The sequence below is a fragment of the Lotus japonicus genome, chromosome 1 (assembly GCF_012489685.1).
Source record: "Lotus japonicus ecotype B-129 chromosome 1, LjGifu_v1.2".
Classification (NCBI taxonomy): domain Eukaryota; kingdom Viridiplantae; phylum Streptophyta; class Magnoliopsida; order Fabales; family Fabaceae; genus Lotus; species Lotus japonicus.
The window spans coordinates 132,774,857-132,791,045 of record NC_080041.1 but is presented as its reverse complement, the minus strand read 5'-3'; the positions used below and the strand labels follow the sequence as shown (position 1 = coordinate 132,791,045).

Genomic DNA, 16,189 nt, shown 5'->3' with positions numbered 1-16,189 from the left:
GTTAACTTTTTCCCCTCTAAAATATAACTATTTTTTTCCAAAAGAAGTTCATCTCTATACACCTTTAAATGTACAAATATGTATATTTTTAACTCAGAAATGTTTTTAGAAGAAAAAAGACCAACAAACTGTCCTATTTAAATATTTGCATGGCTCTAATATGGAAAGTAGATGCTTAGTTGCTTCTATAACAAAGTGCATATATAGTATACTAAGACTAAGATCCCAGAATCTGATAGTTGCTTTCAGCCTTTCTGTTATGGGATACCCATTTCAATCTTTAAAAAAATTATCTTTCTATACAGGTTTGTTCATGTAATTGTCTGATTGATTAATCCCACAGTTACAATGCTGCTAGTATTTAATTCTGTCATGAAAAGATAACTTTAATTATTTTGCTTGACCCACAGTTACAATGCTGCTAGTATTTATCTGTCATGAAAAGATAACATTAATTATTTTGCTTGACCCTTCACACAGAGCAGCAGGTTAATTTCTTCCTTGTAAATTGGTACAAACATCTTCTAAATTTGATGAGATGAAAACGTGGTTCAACTAATTAACTACCAGTTAAATAAGCCTAAATCTAAGTTGTGATAAATATCAGTAATAAGCTGTTTCTTTTTCTCTTTTTGTGTGGATCAATCAGGTAATCAAACCTGTTTCCTGCTACTAACCAAAATCTGTATCTAACTAGAATTGTAGTTTACTAGAATTCTATTTGGATAAGTTTTCCTAGTTGTTATTCTATAGGTGGTGACTTGAGAGTAGAGAAGGCATTGATCTGATATGAGGCATAAGAATGGAGGAACGCGTAAACATGATGAGACCAGCACCAAAGGGGATAAGAGCAGACAAAAAGAGAAAGTTGAACTTGTTCCATTTCACAGACTCTTCTCATTTGCAGACTCCATTGACATCCTGCTGATGATTGTTGGCACTATTGGAGCCATTGGAAATGGTTTGAGCATGCCTATCTTGTCATTGCTGTTGGGTCAAATGGTTAATAGCTTCGGAAACAACCAGTTTAGCCCCGACATTGTCAACCAAGTTTCCAAGGTAAATTCACGAGATGAAATAACAGTCTTACTTATCAATTTAATAGCATGTTCGGATTTACTTCTCTTTTATCTGAATCTTAGAAGCTTCGCTTCATCATAGAATTGATTATGACTTTAGAATCGATTGTAAAAGAATTCCTATTATTGCAGTTCAAAGTCACGTATGTGAAGTATTTTGGTTGTGTTCATGTGATAATTAATGACTTTAGTTGTCAAAATTGCAGGTCTGTCTAAAATTTGTATGCTTGGGAATAGGCAATGCTGTGGCTGCATTTCTCCGTAAGTATATTTTTCAATCGAAGTTTCTGTACCTTACATCTTTGGGAGAAGATTAAGTGTGTATTTGCTTCCTGTTAGGGAACAACACAATATAGATATTTGAGAGTGATAGAGTAAAATCATTTTTTCAGAGGTGGCTTGCTGGATGATCACAGGGGAGAGACAAGCTGCAAGAATAAGGGGCTTGTATTTGAAAACTATACTGAGACAAAATGTTGCTTTCTTCGATAAGGAAACAAACACGGGCGAGGTTATAGGGCGAATGTCAGGGGACACTGTTCTCATACAAGATGCCATGGGTGAGAAGGTACTATTACTACCATACAGGACTTGAATGCAAAGTAAAAGCAAAAACCACTTTTAATTTTGTTGTTACAGCTATTTTCCTAAAGTGCCAATTTACTGAATGCTATCTTTCGTGTATAAACAGGTTGGGAAATTTTTGCAGCTAATAGCTACATTCATTGGGGGCTATGTGGTAGCATTTATCAAAGGGTGGCTTCTGACGGTTGTCTTGCTATCCTTTCTTCCACTTATTGTTGCTTCAGGCATTGCTATGACATTTATCATAGGAAAGATGGCATCCAGACGTCAAAATGCATATGCAAAAGCCGCACATGTAGCTGAACAAACAATTGGCTCAATAAAAACTGTATGTTACTACACGTGTAAATTTTCTGCACAATTCAGCATGTTTGGATAGACTTATTTTTTCTTAGAATCAGTTTTGACACTGAGAAACTTACTCACAATTTACTCACATAAACTTCTCCTCAAAATTGATATGGTTTTATAATCGGTTATAGAAAGATTTCTTGATATTGTAGGATGTTTTCTCACTGGCAATACTATGATGATCATTATATTGTCTCTCTGTGTTCTAGGTTGCATCCTTTACAAGGGAAAAGCAAGCAGTATCTAGTTATAGAAAATATCTTGCCGATGCTTACAAATCAGGAGTTTATGAAGGTTTTGTATCCGGAGTGGGTTATGGCATGATGACGTTGATTGTTTTCTGTAGTTATGCTTTGGCTGTATGGTTTGGTGCAAAGATGATAATAGAAAAAGGATATGATGGGGGTCAGGTGATCAATATCATCATCGCTGTATTAACAGCTTCAAAGTAAGTAGATTATATTTTATATATTTCATGAGCTAATGAAGTTTATCGAAACCTAAACAACAACACACACCATAAGAGATAAATAGTTGCATACCTCAACTTATGTAGGTCTTTTTTTCATATCATAAAGGTCTCTTGGCCAGACATCTCCTTCCATGAGTGCTTTTGCTGCTGGTCAAGCAGCAGCTTATAAAATGTTTCAAACAATTGAGAGAAGGCCAGAGATAGATGCTTATGATCCAAATGGAAAAATATTAGAGGATATTCAAGGTGAAATAGATATAAAGGATGTTTATTTCAGTTATCCAACAAGGCCTGAGGATTTGATATTCAATGGATTCTCTCTTCATATACCTAGCGGTACCACTACGGCTTTAGTAGGAGAAAATGGAAGTGGGAAGTCGACTGTTATTAGTCTAATAGAGAGATTCTATGATCCACAAGCAGGTGAAGTTCTTATCGATAGCATTAACATGAAAGACTTTCAACTTAGATGGATCAGAGGAAAAATTGGCCTTGTAAGCCAGGATCCGACGCTATTCGCATCTAGCATTAAGGATAACATTGCATATGGAAAGGAGGGAGCGACAATCAAAGAGATAAGAGCTGCTGCAGAACTTGCAAACGCTTCTAAATTCATCGATAGACTTCCACAGGTTCATGTTTCTAACAATTTTACACAATTCCAAAGCTAATTCTTGCAACTTGTGAATAATGTTCAGTTGTGTACCCTTTGTTGCCAGGGATTCGACACCATGGTTGGTGAGCATGGATCTCAGTTATCTGGCGGACAGAAACAACGCATTGCCATTGCAAGAGCAATCCTAAAAGATCCCAGAATTCTACTTCTAGATGAAGCTACAAGTTCACTTGATGAAGAGTCTCAAAGGGTAGTACAACAAGCTTTAGATAGGGTCATGGTCAACAGAACTACTATTGTTGTTGCACATCGTCTAAGCACAGTGCGGAATGCGGATACGATCGCTGTAATTCACAGGGGGAAAGTTATTGAGAAAGGTAAGATATAAATGTACTTAAGACATGGATCATGGACGACTTCTATTGTTGAGGCACTTGTTGATCATAATATATAATTTGTTTGTTAATCAGGAACACACATAGAATTACTCAAGGATCCTGAGGGAGCTTACTCTCAACTTATAAGTTTACTAGAAGTAAACAAGGAATCAAACGAAATTGCAGAAAATCAAAACAAAAACAGACTTTCAGCACAGTTAGGATCATCTTTGGGTAATAGTAGCTGCCACCCAATTCCATTTTCCTTACCTACAAGAGTTAATGTCCTTGATGTTGAGTACGAAAAATTACAACACAAAGAAAAATCATTAGAGGTTCCACTCCTACGCCTTGCTTCCCTAAATAAGCCAGAGATACCAGAACTTCTGATGGGATGTGTAGCTGCCATAGCAAATGGTGCCATACTTCCAATATATGGCGCTTTGCTTTCCAGTGTTATCAAAACACTATATGAGCCATTTCTTGATATGAAAAAAGATTCCAAGTTTTGGTCACTAATGTTTCTGGTCCTTGGTTTTGCATCTTTAATTGCAATTCCAGCCCGATGTTATTTTTTCTCTGTGGCTGGTAATAGGTTAACCCAACGTATTAGGCTAATTTGTTTTGAGAAGGTGATCAACATGGAAGTTGGTTGGTTCGAGGAGACTGAGCACTCGAGCGGTGCAATTGGTGCAAGACTCTCAGCAGATGCTGCATCTGTACGTGCCCTTGTTGGTGATGCCCTGGGGATATTGATTCAAAACATATCAACAGCATTAACAGGTTTGATTGTTGCTTTCATTGCAAGCTGGCAATTGGCGTTGGTTGTTCTTATCATTGCTCCCCTTATGGGAATAAATGGATACGCTCAAATGAAATTCGTGAAGGGATTCAGTGCAGATGCAAAGGTGAGCCTCTTTTCACAACTATGCAAAGCTACATATGATTTAGATTTTGTAACATTATAATTTTTGTGATTCAAATTGATACAGATGATGTATGAGGAAGCAAGCCAAGTTGCTAATGATGCAGTTGGAAGCATAAGAACAATAGCTTCTTTTTGTGCTCAAGAGAAAGTCATGGAACTATACAGTAGGAAATGTGAAGGTCCGGTGAAAACAGGGATACAAAGAGGCTTGATAAGTGGAATAGGATTTGGGGTTTCATTTTTCTTACTTTTTAGTGTCTATGCAACCACTTTCCATGTTGGAGCCAGATTTGTGGGTGCTGGTATGGCATCATTCTCAGATGTTTTTCAGGTACTAAATTTGTGACTCTTGTTCAAGCTTCATTGCTAACTTGTGGGGGAAATGAAAAAAGTATCACATTTTCATCTTATAATTTTTCAGGTTTTATTTGCTTTAACTATGGCAGCTATTGGAATTTCACGACGGGCTCCTAATTCTAGCAAAGCCAAGATAGTCACTGCTTCCATATTTGAAATAATAGATAGGAAGTCAAAGATAGATCCATGTGATGAATCTGGTAGCACATTGGATAGCACAAAGGGAAAAATAGAATTTTGTCATGTAAGCTTTAAGTATCCATCTAGGCCAGACATACAAATTTTCCCAGACCTTAGCTTGACCATCCATGCTGGCACGGTAAACTTCAGCGGTTTTATTTACTTATTATTTCTTAAACTCCATTTCACCTCACTGAAAAAGCTTGTTGCAAATAATGATTCCAATCAAATTTGTTGTGTTCTAGACTGTGGCCCTTGTTGGTGAAAGTGGAAGTGGGAAATCCACAGTGATTGCCTTGTTGCAAAGATTTTATGACCCTGATGCAGGTCAAATTACACTCGATGGTGTAGAAATTCAGAAATTGCAGCTCAAGTGGTTAAGGCAGCAAATGGGCCTTGTAAGCCAAGAGCCAATCTTGTTCAATGACACTATCCGTGCCAATATTGCCTATGGAAAGGAAGGCAATGCAACTGAAGCAGAAATCATTACTGCAGCAGAACTAGCCAATGCCCATAGATTTATTAGTGGCTTAGAACAGGTAAAAAAAAAAGTGGTGCTAAAATTTTTTAGTCTTATTTTGTCTTTGCAATAGTTGTAAGTAGACTTCTGTCTAGTTGGGCGAAATGTTGACATGGACAAATGTTTTGCAAATTAAACATCAGCAAATGACTTTGTTTTGTGTCTTTTGCAAATAGGGTTATGATACAGTAGTGGGAGAAAGGGGGACACTACTATCTGGTGGGCAGAAACAACGGGTAGCTATTGCCCGAGCAATAATAAAAAGTCCAAATATATTGCTCCTGGATGAGGCCACAAGTGCACTAGACGCTGAGTCAGAGAGAGTTGTTCAAGATGCATTAGACAAAGTGATGGTGAACAGGACAACTGTGATTGTGGCACATCGACTATCTACAATTAAAAATGCAGATGTGATTACAGTACTTAAAAATGGAGTTATAGTGGAGAAAGGAAGGCATGAGACTCTCATTAACATTAAGGATGGATATTATGCTTCCCTAGTCCAGCTTCATACAACTGCAACTACTGTATAAATGGCGGCTCAGATTACTCTAAATGTATATATATAATGTTAGAACAACAACCCGAATACAAAATAGAGTAGAGAGAAACACACGAAAGCTTTAGTAATGCAATTCGGCCAAATTACCTACGTCTGTGACTATAGAGCAGCTATAGTTCCGTTTATTTATTCACTTTGATACTGCATGTATGTCATACTCAATATATATATATATATATATATATATATATATTTTGCAACATAATAAGATGCACTTAAGAAGTTATATAATAATAGATTGACAATTTACAGTTTTTATTCTATAAATTTCTCAAAATATTTATAAATTTAATAAAATCTGATCCAAAATACAAAAAAAAAAATCAATTGAACATGCATGACTATGACTAATTAAACAAGTGTTATTTATTAATTAAAATATTGTTGCGTTAAAAAAAATTAAAATATTGTCGTGGTATTTATTAATTAAAATGTTAGAATTTCTTTTTTCAAAATTTTTACGTTTTTTCAAAAGAAGTTTATCTATCCATCTTAAAATGAACAAATATGTATATTTTTAACTCAAAAATGAATTTTGTTTAAAGAAAAAAGACCAACAAACTCTCTTATTTAAATACTTGCTTCGCTCTAATATGGAAAGTAGATACTTGTTGCTGCTATAACAGTCTGAGACTAAGACCCCAGTTATAGGCCTGCACTGCTTAGTTAAAATGTTGGCTGTAATTTCCCTAGAGGAGAGAGTTCTTCTAGTTAGCATTGTATTGAATAGTTAGTTGACTTTCCTATTTCTGTTGATACAGTTAGTGTTAGTTTCATTTTAGTTACAACTTCTATTTTCAGTTAGTTTCATTTTAGTTACAACTTTTATTTTCAGTTAGTTTCTGATGAAGTTCATTCCTAGTTCCTACTACAATATAAGTAGGACTTGTATTCTATTAGTTCCTTAATGAAGAATTTTCCCCAAATTCATCACAATTCTACTTTTGCTTTTGTTTTCATAGTTGTGATCATCTTCTGACTTTAATTCAATAATACAGTTCTGTTGTTCAAAAAATACTGAGACTAAGACCCCAAAATCTGATAGTTTCTTTCACCCTTTCCGTTTTGGGGTACCCTTTTCAATCTTTTCTTTAAAAAAAAAAAAATAATAATATCCTTCTATACAGGCTCTCTTCCATTTCTGCATTCTCTTTGGTTTAATGAAAAAAATAATCATCTACCCCCTCCTCTCCCCTTTCTTGTTCATTTCATTCATTCTCTTTTTGGCTTCTCGTACACATGTTTGTTCATATTATTGATTATGTCCATTTCATGAAGCCGCGCGATTATGATGTTAATTATAGTTTAGATGAATCTATTAACTTGAAATGTGAGCCACAGTTACAATGGTGCTGGATGGTATATATAATGCTGTATATTTTTTTGGCTTGACCCTTCACAGAGCAGCAGGGTTCTTCATTTCCTTCTGGATTGATACAAACATCTTCTAAATTTGATGTGAGATGAAACGTTATTCAACTAACCACCAATTTAATAAGGCTAATCTAAGTTGTGATAAATATCAGTGATAAGCTGTTTCTTTTTCTCCTTATGTTTTCTTTCTTTTTGTGGAGGTTGGTCAGAAAATGAAAAATATCTCCCCTCCTTCCTCTCTTATAGCATGGATCAGTAAATCAAACGTGTTTCCTGCTACTAATCTTTAACAAGAAATGTAGTTAGCTAGAATTTTATTTGGCTAACCTTTTCAGAGTTGTTATTCTGTGTATCACAACTGTGTTCTATAGGTGGTGACTTGAGAGTAGAGAAGGCATTGATCTGATATGAGGCCTGAGAATGGAGGAACGCACAAACATGATGGGACCAGCAGCAACGGGGAAAAGAGCAGACAAAAAGAGAAAGTTGAAATTGTTCCATATCACAGACTCTTCACATTTGCAGACTCCACTGACATCCTGTTGATGATTGTTGGCACCATTGGAGCCATTGGAAATGGTTTGAGCATACCTATGATGTCATTGCTGTTTGGTCAAATGGTTAATAGCTTCGGAAACAACCAGTTTAGCCCCGACATTGTCAACCAAGTTTCCAAGGTAACATGTTTCAATCAACTTCTCTTTATCAAAATCAATTCAAAATCTCAGAAGCTTCACTTCATCACAGAATTGATCCTGATTTTAGAATCGATTGGCGAAGAATTTCCATTATTGCAATTCAAAGTCACATGTGTAGAGTATCTCTTGCTGTATTGATGTAATAATTACTTTAGTTGTCAAAATTGCAGGTCTCTCTAAAATTTGTATGCTTAGGAATAGGCAATGGTGTGGCTGCATTCCTCCGTAAGTATATTTTGCACTCGAAGTTTTTGTTACCTCAACATCTCTAGGGTGAAGCTTAAGTGTGTGTTTGGTTCCCCATTGGGAAACTTGAAAATCAACTATGATTGAGTAAAACCAATTTTGGACAACAATATAGATGCTTGAGACTTGAGAGTCATTTTGGAGAATTAATTTCAGTCCTAAAATCAATTATGCCAGGAGCTCAAGAGAGTAACTTTTACATTGAATGTAATTAATTGTGAGATTTTATAATTAAATTTTACAACATTGTCTTATGAAAGTCATTTTTTTCATAGATGTATTCAAACATAAATCACTAAAATGTCAACTAACTTTTACTATAATCAATTTTGTCAAAACCAATTTTATCCAAAATCAATTGTGACGACGTTGATTCAAATATGCTCTAAATTACTAGTTTTTGGGTTTCGGAATTGACTATGACCAAAGAGAAAAGAGTTTGAAAAAAAGACACTAATCTAGAAAAAAATTATTTAATTTTTCAGAGGTGGCTTGCTGGATGATCACAGGGGAGAGACAGGCCACAAGAATAAGGTGCTTGTATTTGAAAACTATACTGAGACAAAATGTTGCTTTTTTTGATAAGGAAACAAACACTGGGGAGGTGATAGGGCGAATGTCAGGGGACACAGTTCTCATACAAGATGCCATGGGTGAGAAGGTACTACTACTACTATTACTATACAAAACTTGAATGCAAAGAGTAAGGGTTCTGGGAATTTTTGAAAAATTCTACAAAACCCCTCCAAGACCTTCCTCCATTAAAAAACTCTCAAACAAAGGGAGGGTTTCTCATAAGCCTTCATTTTCCCTCCAAAATCAAACTTGCAAATAAATCCTACAGTGACAATTTGAATTTACTGAACACTCTCTTTCGTGTATAAATAGGTTGGGAAACTTTTGCAGCTAATAGCTACATTCGTTGGGGGCTATGTGGTAGCATTTATCAAAGGGTGGCTTCTGACGGTTGTCTTGCTGTCCGCTCTTCCACTTCTTGTTGCTTCAGGTGCTGCTATGGCCTTACTCATCGGAAAGATGACATCCAGAGGTCAAAAGGCATATGCAAAAGCTGCACATGTAGCTGAACAGACAATTGGCTCAATAAAAACTGTATGTTAATAAACGTGTAAATTTTGTGCCAAATCCAGCATGTTTGGATCAACCAACTTTTTCCTCATAATCAAGTCTAGTACTCAAAATCTTACTCATATAAGCCTGATTTTGGCTTTATAGTCAATTAGAGAAAGGTTTTCTAACATTCTAGGATGTTTGCTCAATGGCAATGCTATGACATTCATTATTTTTTTCTCGTTGTATTCTAGGTTGCATCCTTTACAGGGGAAAAGCAAGCAGTATCTAGTTACAGAAGATACCTTGCAGGTGCTTACAAATCTGGAGTTTATGAAGGTTTCGTATTCGGAATGGGCCATGGCATGATTATGTTAGTTGTTTTCTGCACTTTTGCTTTGGCTGTATGGTTTGGAGCAAAGATGATAATAGAAAAAGGATATAACGGGGGTCAGGTGATCAATATCATCATTGCTGTATTAACTGCTTCAATGTAAGTACATTCAATTTTATATATTTCAAGAGCTAATGAAGTTTATTGAAACCTACAAAACAACACACACCATAAGAGATAAAATATATGCATGCCTCAACTTAGGTCTTTTTTCATATCATATAGGTCTCTTGGCCAGGCATCTCCTTCCATGAGTGCTTTTGCTGCTGGTCAAGCAGCAGCATATAAAATGTTTCAAACAATTGAGAGAAAGCCAGAGATAGATGCTTATGATCCAAACGGAAAAATATTAGAGGATATTCATGGTGACATAGATATAAAAGATGTTTATTTCAGTTATCCAACCAGGCCTGAGGAGTTAGTATTCAATGGATTCTCTATTCATATACCTAGTGGTACCACTACAGCTTTAGTAGGAGAAAGTGGAAGTGGGAAGTCTACTATTATCAGTTTGATAGAGAGATTCTATGACCCACTAGCAGGTGAAGTTCTTATTGACAGCATCAACATGAAAGATTTTCAACTCAGATGGATCAGAGGAAAAATTGGTCTTGTAAGTCAGGAGCCGGCGCTTTTCGCATCTAGCATTAAGGATAACATTGCATATGGAAAGGAGGGAGCAACAATCCAAGAGATAAGAGTTGCCTTGGAACTTGCAAACGCCGCTAAATTCATTGATAGACTGCCACAGGTTCTAGTTTCTAACCATTTTATACAACTCCAAAGCTAATTCTTGCAACTTGAGTAATGTTCAACTTTGTGCCTTTTGCTACTAGGGATTGGACACTATGGTTGGTGACCATGGGACTCAGCTATCTGGCGGACAGAAACAACGCATCGCCATTGCAAGAGCAATCCTAAAAGATCCAAGAATTCTACTTCTAGATGAAGCTACAAGTGCACTTGATGCACAGTCTCAAAGGACAGTACAAGAAGCTTTGGACAGGGTCATGGTCAACAGAACTACTGTTGTTGTTGCACATCGTCTGAGCACAGTGAGGAATGCTGATATGATCGCTTTAATTCATAGAGGGAAAATGATTGAGAAAGGTAAGATAGAAATGTACGCAAGATATTGATCACTTCTACTGTTGAGTCACCTGTTGATCACAAAACATAATTTGTTTTTGTTAATCAGGAACTCACGTAGAATTACTCAAGGATCCTGGTGGAGCTTACTCTCAACTTATACGTTTACAAGAAGTAAACAACGAATCAAAAGAAAGTGCAGACAATCAAAACAAAAGAAAACTTTCTACAGAATCCAGATCATCTTTGGGTAATAGTAGCCGCCACACATTTTCAGTTTCTTCAGGTTTACCTACAGGGGTTGACGTCCCTAAAGCTGGGAACGAAAAGTTACATCCTAAAGAAAAATCACAAGAGGTTCCACTCCTACGCCTTGCTTCCCTAAATAAGCCAGAGATACCAGCACTTTTGATGGGATGTGTAGCTGCCATAGCAAATGGTGCCATACTTCCAATATATGGTGTTTTGCTTTCTAGTGTTATCAAAACACTATATGAGCCATTTCCTGATATGAAAAAAGATTCCAAGTTTTGGTCACTAATGTTCGTGGTCCTCGGAATTGCATCTTTAATGGCAATTCCAGCCCGATGTTACTTTTTCTCTGTAGCTGGCAGCAGGTTAATCCAACGTATTAGGTTGGTTTGTTTTGAGAAGTTGATCAACATGGAAGTTGGTTGGTTTGAAGAGCCTGAGCACTCAATCGGTGCAATTGGTGCAAGACTCTCAACAGATGCTGCCTTTGTACGTGCCCTTGTTGGTGATGCCTTGGGGCTATTGATTCAAAGCATATCAACTGCATTGACAGGTTTGATTGTTGCTTTTATTGCGAGTTGGCAGTTGGCGTTGATTGTTGTTATCATTGCGCCCCTTATGGGAATGAATGGATATGTTCAAATTAAATTCATGAAGGGATTTAGTGCAGATGCAAAGGTATACCTCTTTTCACAACTATACTAAGCTAATAAGTGACTACATGATTTAGATTCTGTAACTTTAGATTTGTTGTGATGCAAATTGATGCAGATGATGTATGAGGAAGCGAGTCAAGTTGCTAGTGATGCTGTTGGAAGCATAAGAACAATAGCTTCTTTTTGTGCTGAGGAGAAAGTCATGGAACTATATAGTAAGAAATGTGAAGGTCCAGTAAAAACAGGGATACAACAAGGTTTGATAAGTGGAATAGGATTTGGGGTTTCATTTTTCTTACTTTTTAGTGTTTATGCAACGACTTTCCATGCTGGAGCCAGATTTGTGGACGCTGGCATGGCATCATTCTCGGATGTTTTTCGGGTACTAAACTCGTGTGACACTATATCAACGTTCATTGTTAATTTGTAGGGGAAGTTAAAAAGTGTTACATTTTTGTCTTGTAATATTTTTTCAGGTTTTCTTTGCTTTAACAATGACAGCTATTGGAATTTCACGGTCAAGCTCCCTAGCTCCCGATTCTAGCAAAGGCAAGACAGCTACTGCTTCCATATTTGAAATAATTGATCAGAAGTCAAAGATAGATCCAAGTGATGAATCTGGTGGCAAACTAGATAGTATAAAGGGAGAAATAGAACTAAGTCATGTTAGCTTTAAGTATCCATCTAGGCCGGATATACAAATTTTCCGAGACCTTAGCATGACTATCCATTCTGGCAAGGTAAAGTTCAAGGGTTTATTTATTTATTTATTTTTCTTAAACTTCATTTCTCATCAGTGGAAGTGCTTGTTGCAACTAATGGTTCCAATCAAATTTGTTGTTCTCTAGACTGTGGCCCTTGTTGGTGAAAGTGGAAGTGGGAAATCCACAGTGATTGCCTTGTTGCAAAGATTTTATGACCCTGATGCAGGTCAAATTACAATTGATGGTATAGAAATTCAGAAATTGCAACTAAAGTGGTTAAGGCAGCAAATGGGCCTTGTAAGCCAAGAGCCAATCTTGTTCAATGACACTATCCGTGCCAATATTGCCTATGGAAAGGAAGGCAATGCAACTGAAGCAGAAATCATAACTGCAGCAGAATTAGCCAATGCCCATAGATTTATTAGTGGCTTAGAACAGGTAAAAAAAAAAAAAGTGGTGCTAAACATTTTTTAGTCTTATTTTGTCTTTGCAATAGTTGTAAGTAGACTTCTGTCCAGTTGTACGAAATGTTGACCTGGACAAATGTTTTGCAAATTAAACATTAGGAAATGACTTTTTTTTTGTCTTTTGCAAATAGGGTTATGATACAGTAGTGGGAGAAAGGGGAATCCTACTATCTGGTGGGCAGAAACAACGAGTAGCCATTGCACGAGCAATCATAAAAAGTCCAAATATATTGCTCCTAGATGAGGCCACAAGTGCACTAGACGTTGAGTCAGAGAGAGTTGTTCAAGATGCATTAGACAAAGTGATGGTGAACAGGACAACTGTGATTGTGGCACATCGTCTATCTACAATTAAAAGTGCTGATGTGATTATAGTACTTAAAAATGGAGTTATAGTGGAGAAAGGAAGGCACGAGACTCTCATTAGCATTAAGGATGGATATTATGCTTCCCTAGTCCAACTTCATACAACTGCAACTACTGTATAAATGGCGGCTCAGATTACTCTAAAATGTTTTACACATCTATGTTACGCCTAACCAATAGTCACTGAATACACTTTTTATGTTACCACCCCTTGAACAAGGTGAATTTGTGAAGAGTTTCATCATTGATGACTCGGATCTTATAGTCTACCTATCTCGAGGTTTTGATCCAGAACAAGTTGTATTCAATTTTATTTCTAAAACTGCAGATGTTATAAACTTTTCTGAAATGTAAGAGGCTATCAGTTATTCACTAAGAACCAATTGCTACTATTTTCTATTAATTCCTCTACTTCCATGTCAAAAAAAGTATGCACATAAGTAATTTCAATGTAATTATGGTACCTTTTCGGATTTATGTGCCACATTGGATGTGGTGGTTTCCGCCTCTCTGAATATATGCATGGAGATGCATGAGTGCTATGAGAAGGAAAATAAGGGCCACATGAGATAAATAGTCAAAATCATGCAATTTATCAACATACAAACATCAAACTACAAGTCGTCATCACTTTCATCACTATATGAAACAAGGCCAGTTTGGGCAATTTCATGGGACTTATCAGCTTCACCATTCAATGACTGTACCAGTTCTAAAGACTTGTTGTTATCATTCACAGGAGTAGTTCTTGCTTTTGAAACTTCTTCCGCATTTCCTTCATCCACCTTGGCTTTTTTTGTTTGGGGCTTGACTTTTATAATCATGCTTAAGGGACGAGAAGCCGGATTCCTCTTTCCTGCAGGCTTCTCTTCCTGCAAGAGAAAACAGGTTGTGTGACAATTGACAACTATAAAAATAGCACTAGCCACAAAATACACGCACATCCTTTTTTCCAAAACTACATGCACTGTTGTGAGTCTTGCAATGACTTGTGGTATGTTGGTTTTAACGGTGGGGGCCTTCCAAACTACTGTTTGCAGAAATTAAAAAAATATCCTACGTGCAAAATTGCATCATACAATTATGGTGAAGGAAATTTGAAACAAACATGCTAATGCTGTTAGAACTTAGAATTCCCTTCAGTATTACAACTTGTGGCTTCTTTTTCATCTTAGACAAACACAGGATGTACAAAATAAATAATAACACTAAGCAGTCTAGGGAGGAGAGAAGGTTGTAATCTAGTAACTTTGTAATATCAAAAGGGGATCTTTCTGTCCAAAGATTCAAAAACAATTGTTCATAAATTACAAGTAAGAACTTTAAGGAAACAAAAACTACATGAAGGGAAATATGCTACACAAATAGATTGGTATAGATGTTAATTTTTTATGTTGGTCAAACCCATCTAAGTAGACTAGTTGGTGAAGATGGACTTCCAAGCATAATAGACATGAATACTGGCCTATTATGTTAAGAAGTTATCAAAGGAATCAGGAGATAAGCGGTAACATTACTGTACGGAATTGTAAACCTTATGACATTACACCATTACAGAAAAAAATGGTAGCGAGAGATAAAAATTACTGACCAACCTGGACAATGGGTAAAGGGGGATTTTCCTTAATTTCATGCACAGTGTTGGACTGCACTGCAACCGCTGCCTGAATCAGCATACAAGAACAATGTTGTTACAAAAATATCATTGACCAAGTAAAGGACACATGATGATAAAACTTCACATCACCAACGGCAAGTCTTTCTATGACTTAACCTGAAAGCTGCGGATTTGTTGTGCTTCCTCATCTGCCACTTTTTGTTCGTATTCCCTCCTTGTCTGAAAGGTTGAAAGGCACAAATTTCATATTAGAAAGAACACACACTTCCATAAACTTGGCATGTACAAATTGTACAAGCATTTCGATTGTTCCCACTTTTCCACAATGTTACAAATTTCAACATATTGTTTTCAAATTTCAAACTACCTAAAATAGCTGTCTATACAACTACAAGTACAACCCTTGAAGATAAATACATAGCTAATCAGATAAATTTTGATAAGTGACACTTGCAGGTTCCAGGCATGAAAATCTTAATCCAGTGAAACAAAAAAATGCAGCAGAAACTTACTGTTTCATAATTATCAAGAAACTCAGTTTCATCTTCATCTAAAGCTTTAGGTGGTCCTGTGAGAATTATAGAGGAATCAAAATTCAACCAAAGTAGTAAAAATATATTATAGTGTTTATGGTTGAATAGTACTCACTATGTTTGAACCTTTCATTGAATTCTGCATCCTTCTTGTCCTTTTGCTCCTTTAAAATCTGCAATTGAAAGTTTGATCAGTGAGTGATTGAGAAATTGTGTCGTAATCAATGAGAATGCGAAGAAGCAACCTCGTAGAGAGGTCTATCCCTGTGGGCAGTGCCATCTTCAACTCGTTCGCCCCTGGTTCGTTTTGATTCTGCTAACTGTTCCAATACAGTAAATTGAACGGTTAGGGAACCCTAATTTATTTTCAGGAATAGGAGTATGAGATTGAGATTGAGATTGAGATTGAGATTGAGAGTGAGGGAGTTAATTTACTTGGTCTTCAGAGACAAAGTTCATAATCCTGATAGGAAGATCCGTATCATCATTGTCCATGGCTTCAAGATTTGCGAACTGTCTGCAATTGCAATTGCGCCTAAAACTTGAGTTCCCAGAAACTTTTTTTGTCTTCAAAGATTTGTGAAGGCTTTGTTTATCGGTGGGTTACTCGTGTTTCTTGTGGGCAGATTTTATTTTGGCACCCTTTTTTTCCACTTATACCATCAAAAACAAGTTTCTGGTAATAATTGTGTTTTAT

General features: G+C 36.4%; 3 protein-coding genes across 3 annotated transcripts; 2 read left to right on the top strand and 1 right to left on the bottom strand.

Annotated features, from left to right (window-relative positions):
- The first annotated feature begins 217 nt into the window (after window positions 1-217).
- On the top strand, window positions 218-6,185 carry LOC130730995 (ABC transporter B family member 4-like). The gene is made up of 12 exons (XM_057583170.1): window positions 218-1,059; window positions 1,286-1,340; window positions 1,472-1,647; window positions 1,771-1,992; window positions 2,225-2,463; window positions 2,594-3,119; window positions 3,207-3,480; window positions 3,574-4,388; window positions 4,473-4,739; window positions 4,830-5,084; window positions 5,191-5,484; window positions 5,642-6,185. Exons 1-12 carry the CDS (start codon window positions 790-792, stop codon window positions 5,996-5,998), a joined length of 3,750 nt encoding a protein of 1,249 aa, XP_057439153.1. The 5' UTR covers window positions 218-789; the 3' UTR covers window positions 5,999-6,185.
- Window positions 6,186-7,464: 1,279 nt separating this feature from the next.
- On the top strand, window positions 7,465-13,863 carry LOC130730993 (ABC transporter B family member 11-like). Its single transcript, XM_057583168.1, has 12 exons — window positions 7,465-8,078; window positions 8,270-8,324; window positions 8,831-9,006; window positions 9,234-9,455; window positions 9,668-9,906; window positions 10,033-10,558; window positions 10,644-10,917; window positions 11,006-11,826; window positions 11,920-12,186; window positions 12,281-12,544; window positions 12,653-12,946; window positions 13,107-13,863. Exons 1-12 carry the CDS (start codon window positions 7,809-7,811, stop codon window positions 13,461-13,463), a joined length of 3,765 nt encoding a protein of 1,254 aa, XP_057439151.1. The 5' UTR covers window positions 7,465-7,808; the 3' UTR covers window positions 13,464-13,863.
- Window positions 13,864-13,890: 27 nt separating this feature from the next.
- Window positions 13,891-16,133, bottom strand: LOC130730994 (uncharacterized). The gene is made up of 7 exons (XM_057583169.1): window positions 15,928-16,133; window positions 15,738-15,812; window positions 15,608-15,665; window positions 15,472-15,527; window positions 15,116-15,178; window positions 14,937-15,005; window positions 13,891-14,213 (listed from the first exon to the last, which is right to left on the bottom strand). The coding sequence occupies exons 1-7, from the start codon at window positions 15,985-15,987 to the stop codon at window positions 13,956-13,958; spliced, it is 639 nt and encodes a 212-aa protein (XP_057439152.1). The 5' UTR covers window positions 15,988-16,133; the 3' UTR covers window positions 13,891-13,955.
- Between the last annotated feature and the right edge of the window lie 56 nt (window positions 16,134-16,189).

Excerpts from the sequence above, each read along its gene's own strand:
- LOC130730995 (XM_057583170.1), top strand. The coding sequence starts at position 790 with ATGAGGCATAAGAATGGAGGAACGCGTAAACATGATGAGACCAGCACC. Across the intron at positions 3,120-3,206 it reads TCATCGATAGACTTCCACAG|GGATTCGACACCATGGTTGG; the intron begins GTTCATGTTTCT and ends CTTTGTTGCCAG. Across the intron at positions 4,740-4,829 it reads CATTCTCAGATGTTTTTCAG|GTTTTATTTGCTTTAACTAT; the intron begins GTACTAAATTTG and ends ATAATTTTTCAG.
- LOC130730993 (XM_057583168.1), top strand. The coding sequence starts at position 7,809 with ATGAGGCCTGAGAATGGAGGAACGCACAAACATGATGGGACCAGCAGC. Across the intron at positions 8,079-8,269 it reads TTGTCAACCAAGTTTCCAAG|GTCTCTCTAAAATTTGTATG; the intron begins GTAACATGTTTC and ends TCAAAATTGCAG. Across the intron at positions 12,947-13,106 it reads TTATTAGTGGCTTAGAACAG|GGTTATGATACAGTAGTGGG; the intron begins GTAAAAAAAAAA and ends TTTTGCAAATAG.
- LOC130730994 (XM_057583169.1), bottom strand. The coding sequence starts at position 15,987 with ATGGACAATGATGATACGGATCTTCCTATCAGGATTATGAACTTTGTC. Across the intron at positions 15,528-15,607 it reads CAATGAAAGGTTCAAACATA|GACCACCTAAAGCTTTAGAT; the intron begins GTGAGTACTATT and ends TAATTCTCACAG. Across the intron at positions 15,006-15,115 it reads AACAAATCCGCAGCTTTCAG|GCAGCGGTTGCAGTGCAGTC; the intron begins GTTAAGTCATAG and ends ATGCTGATTCAG.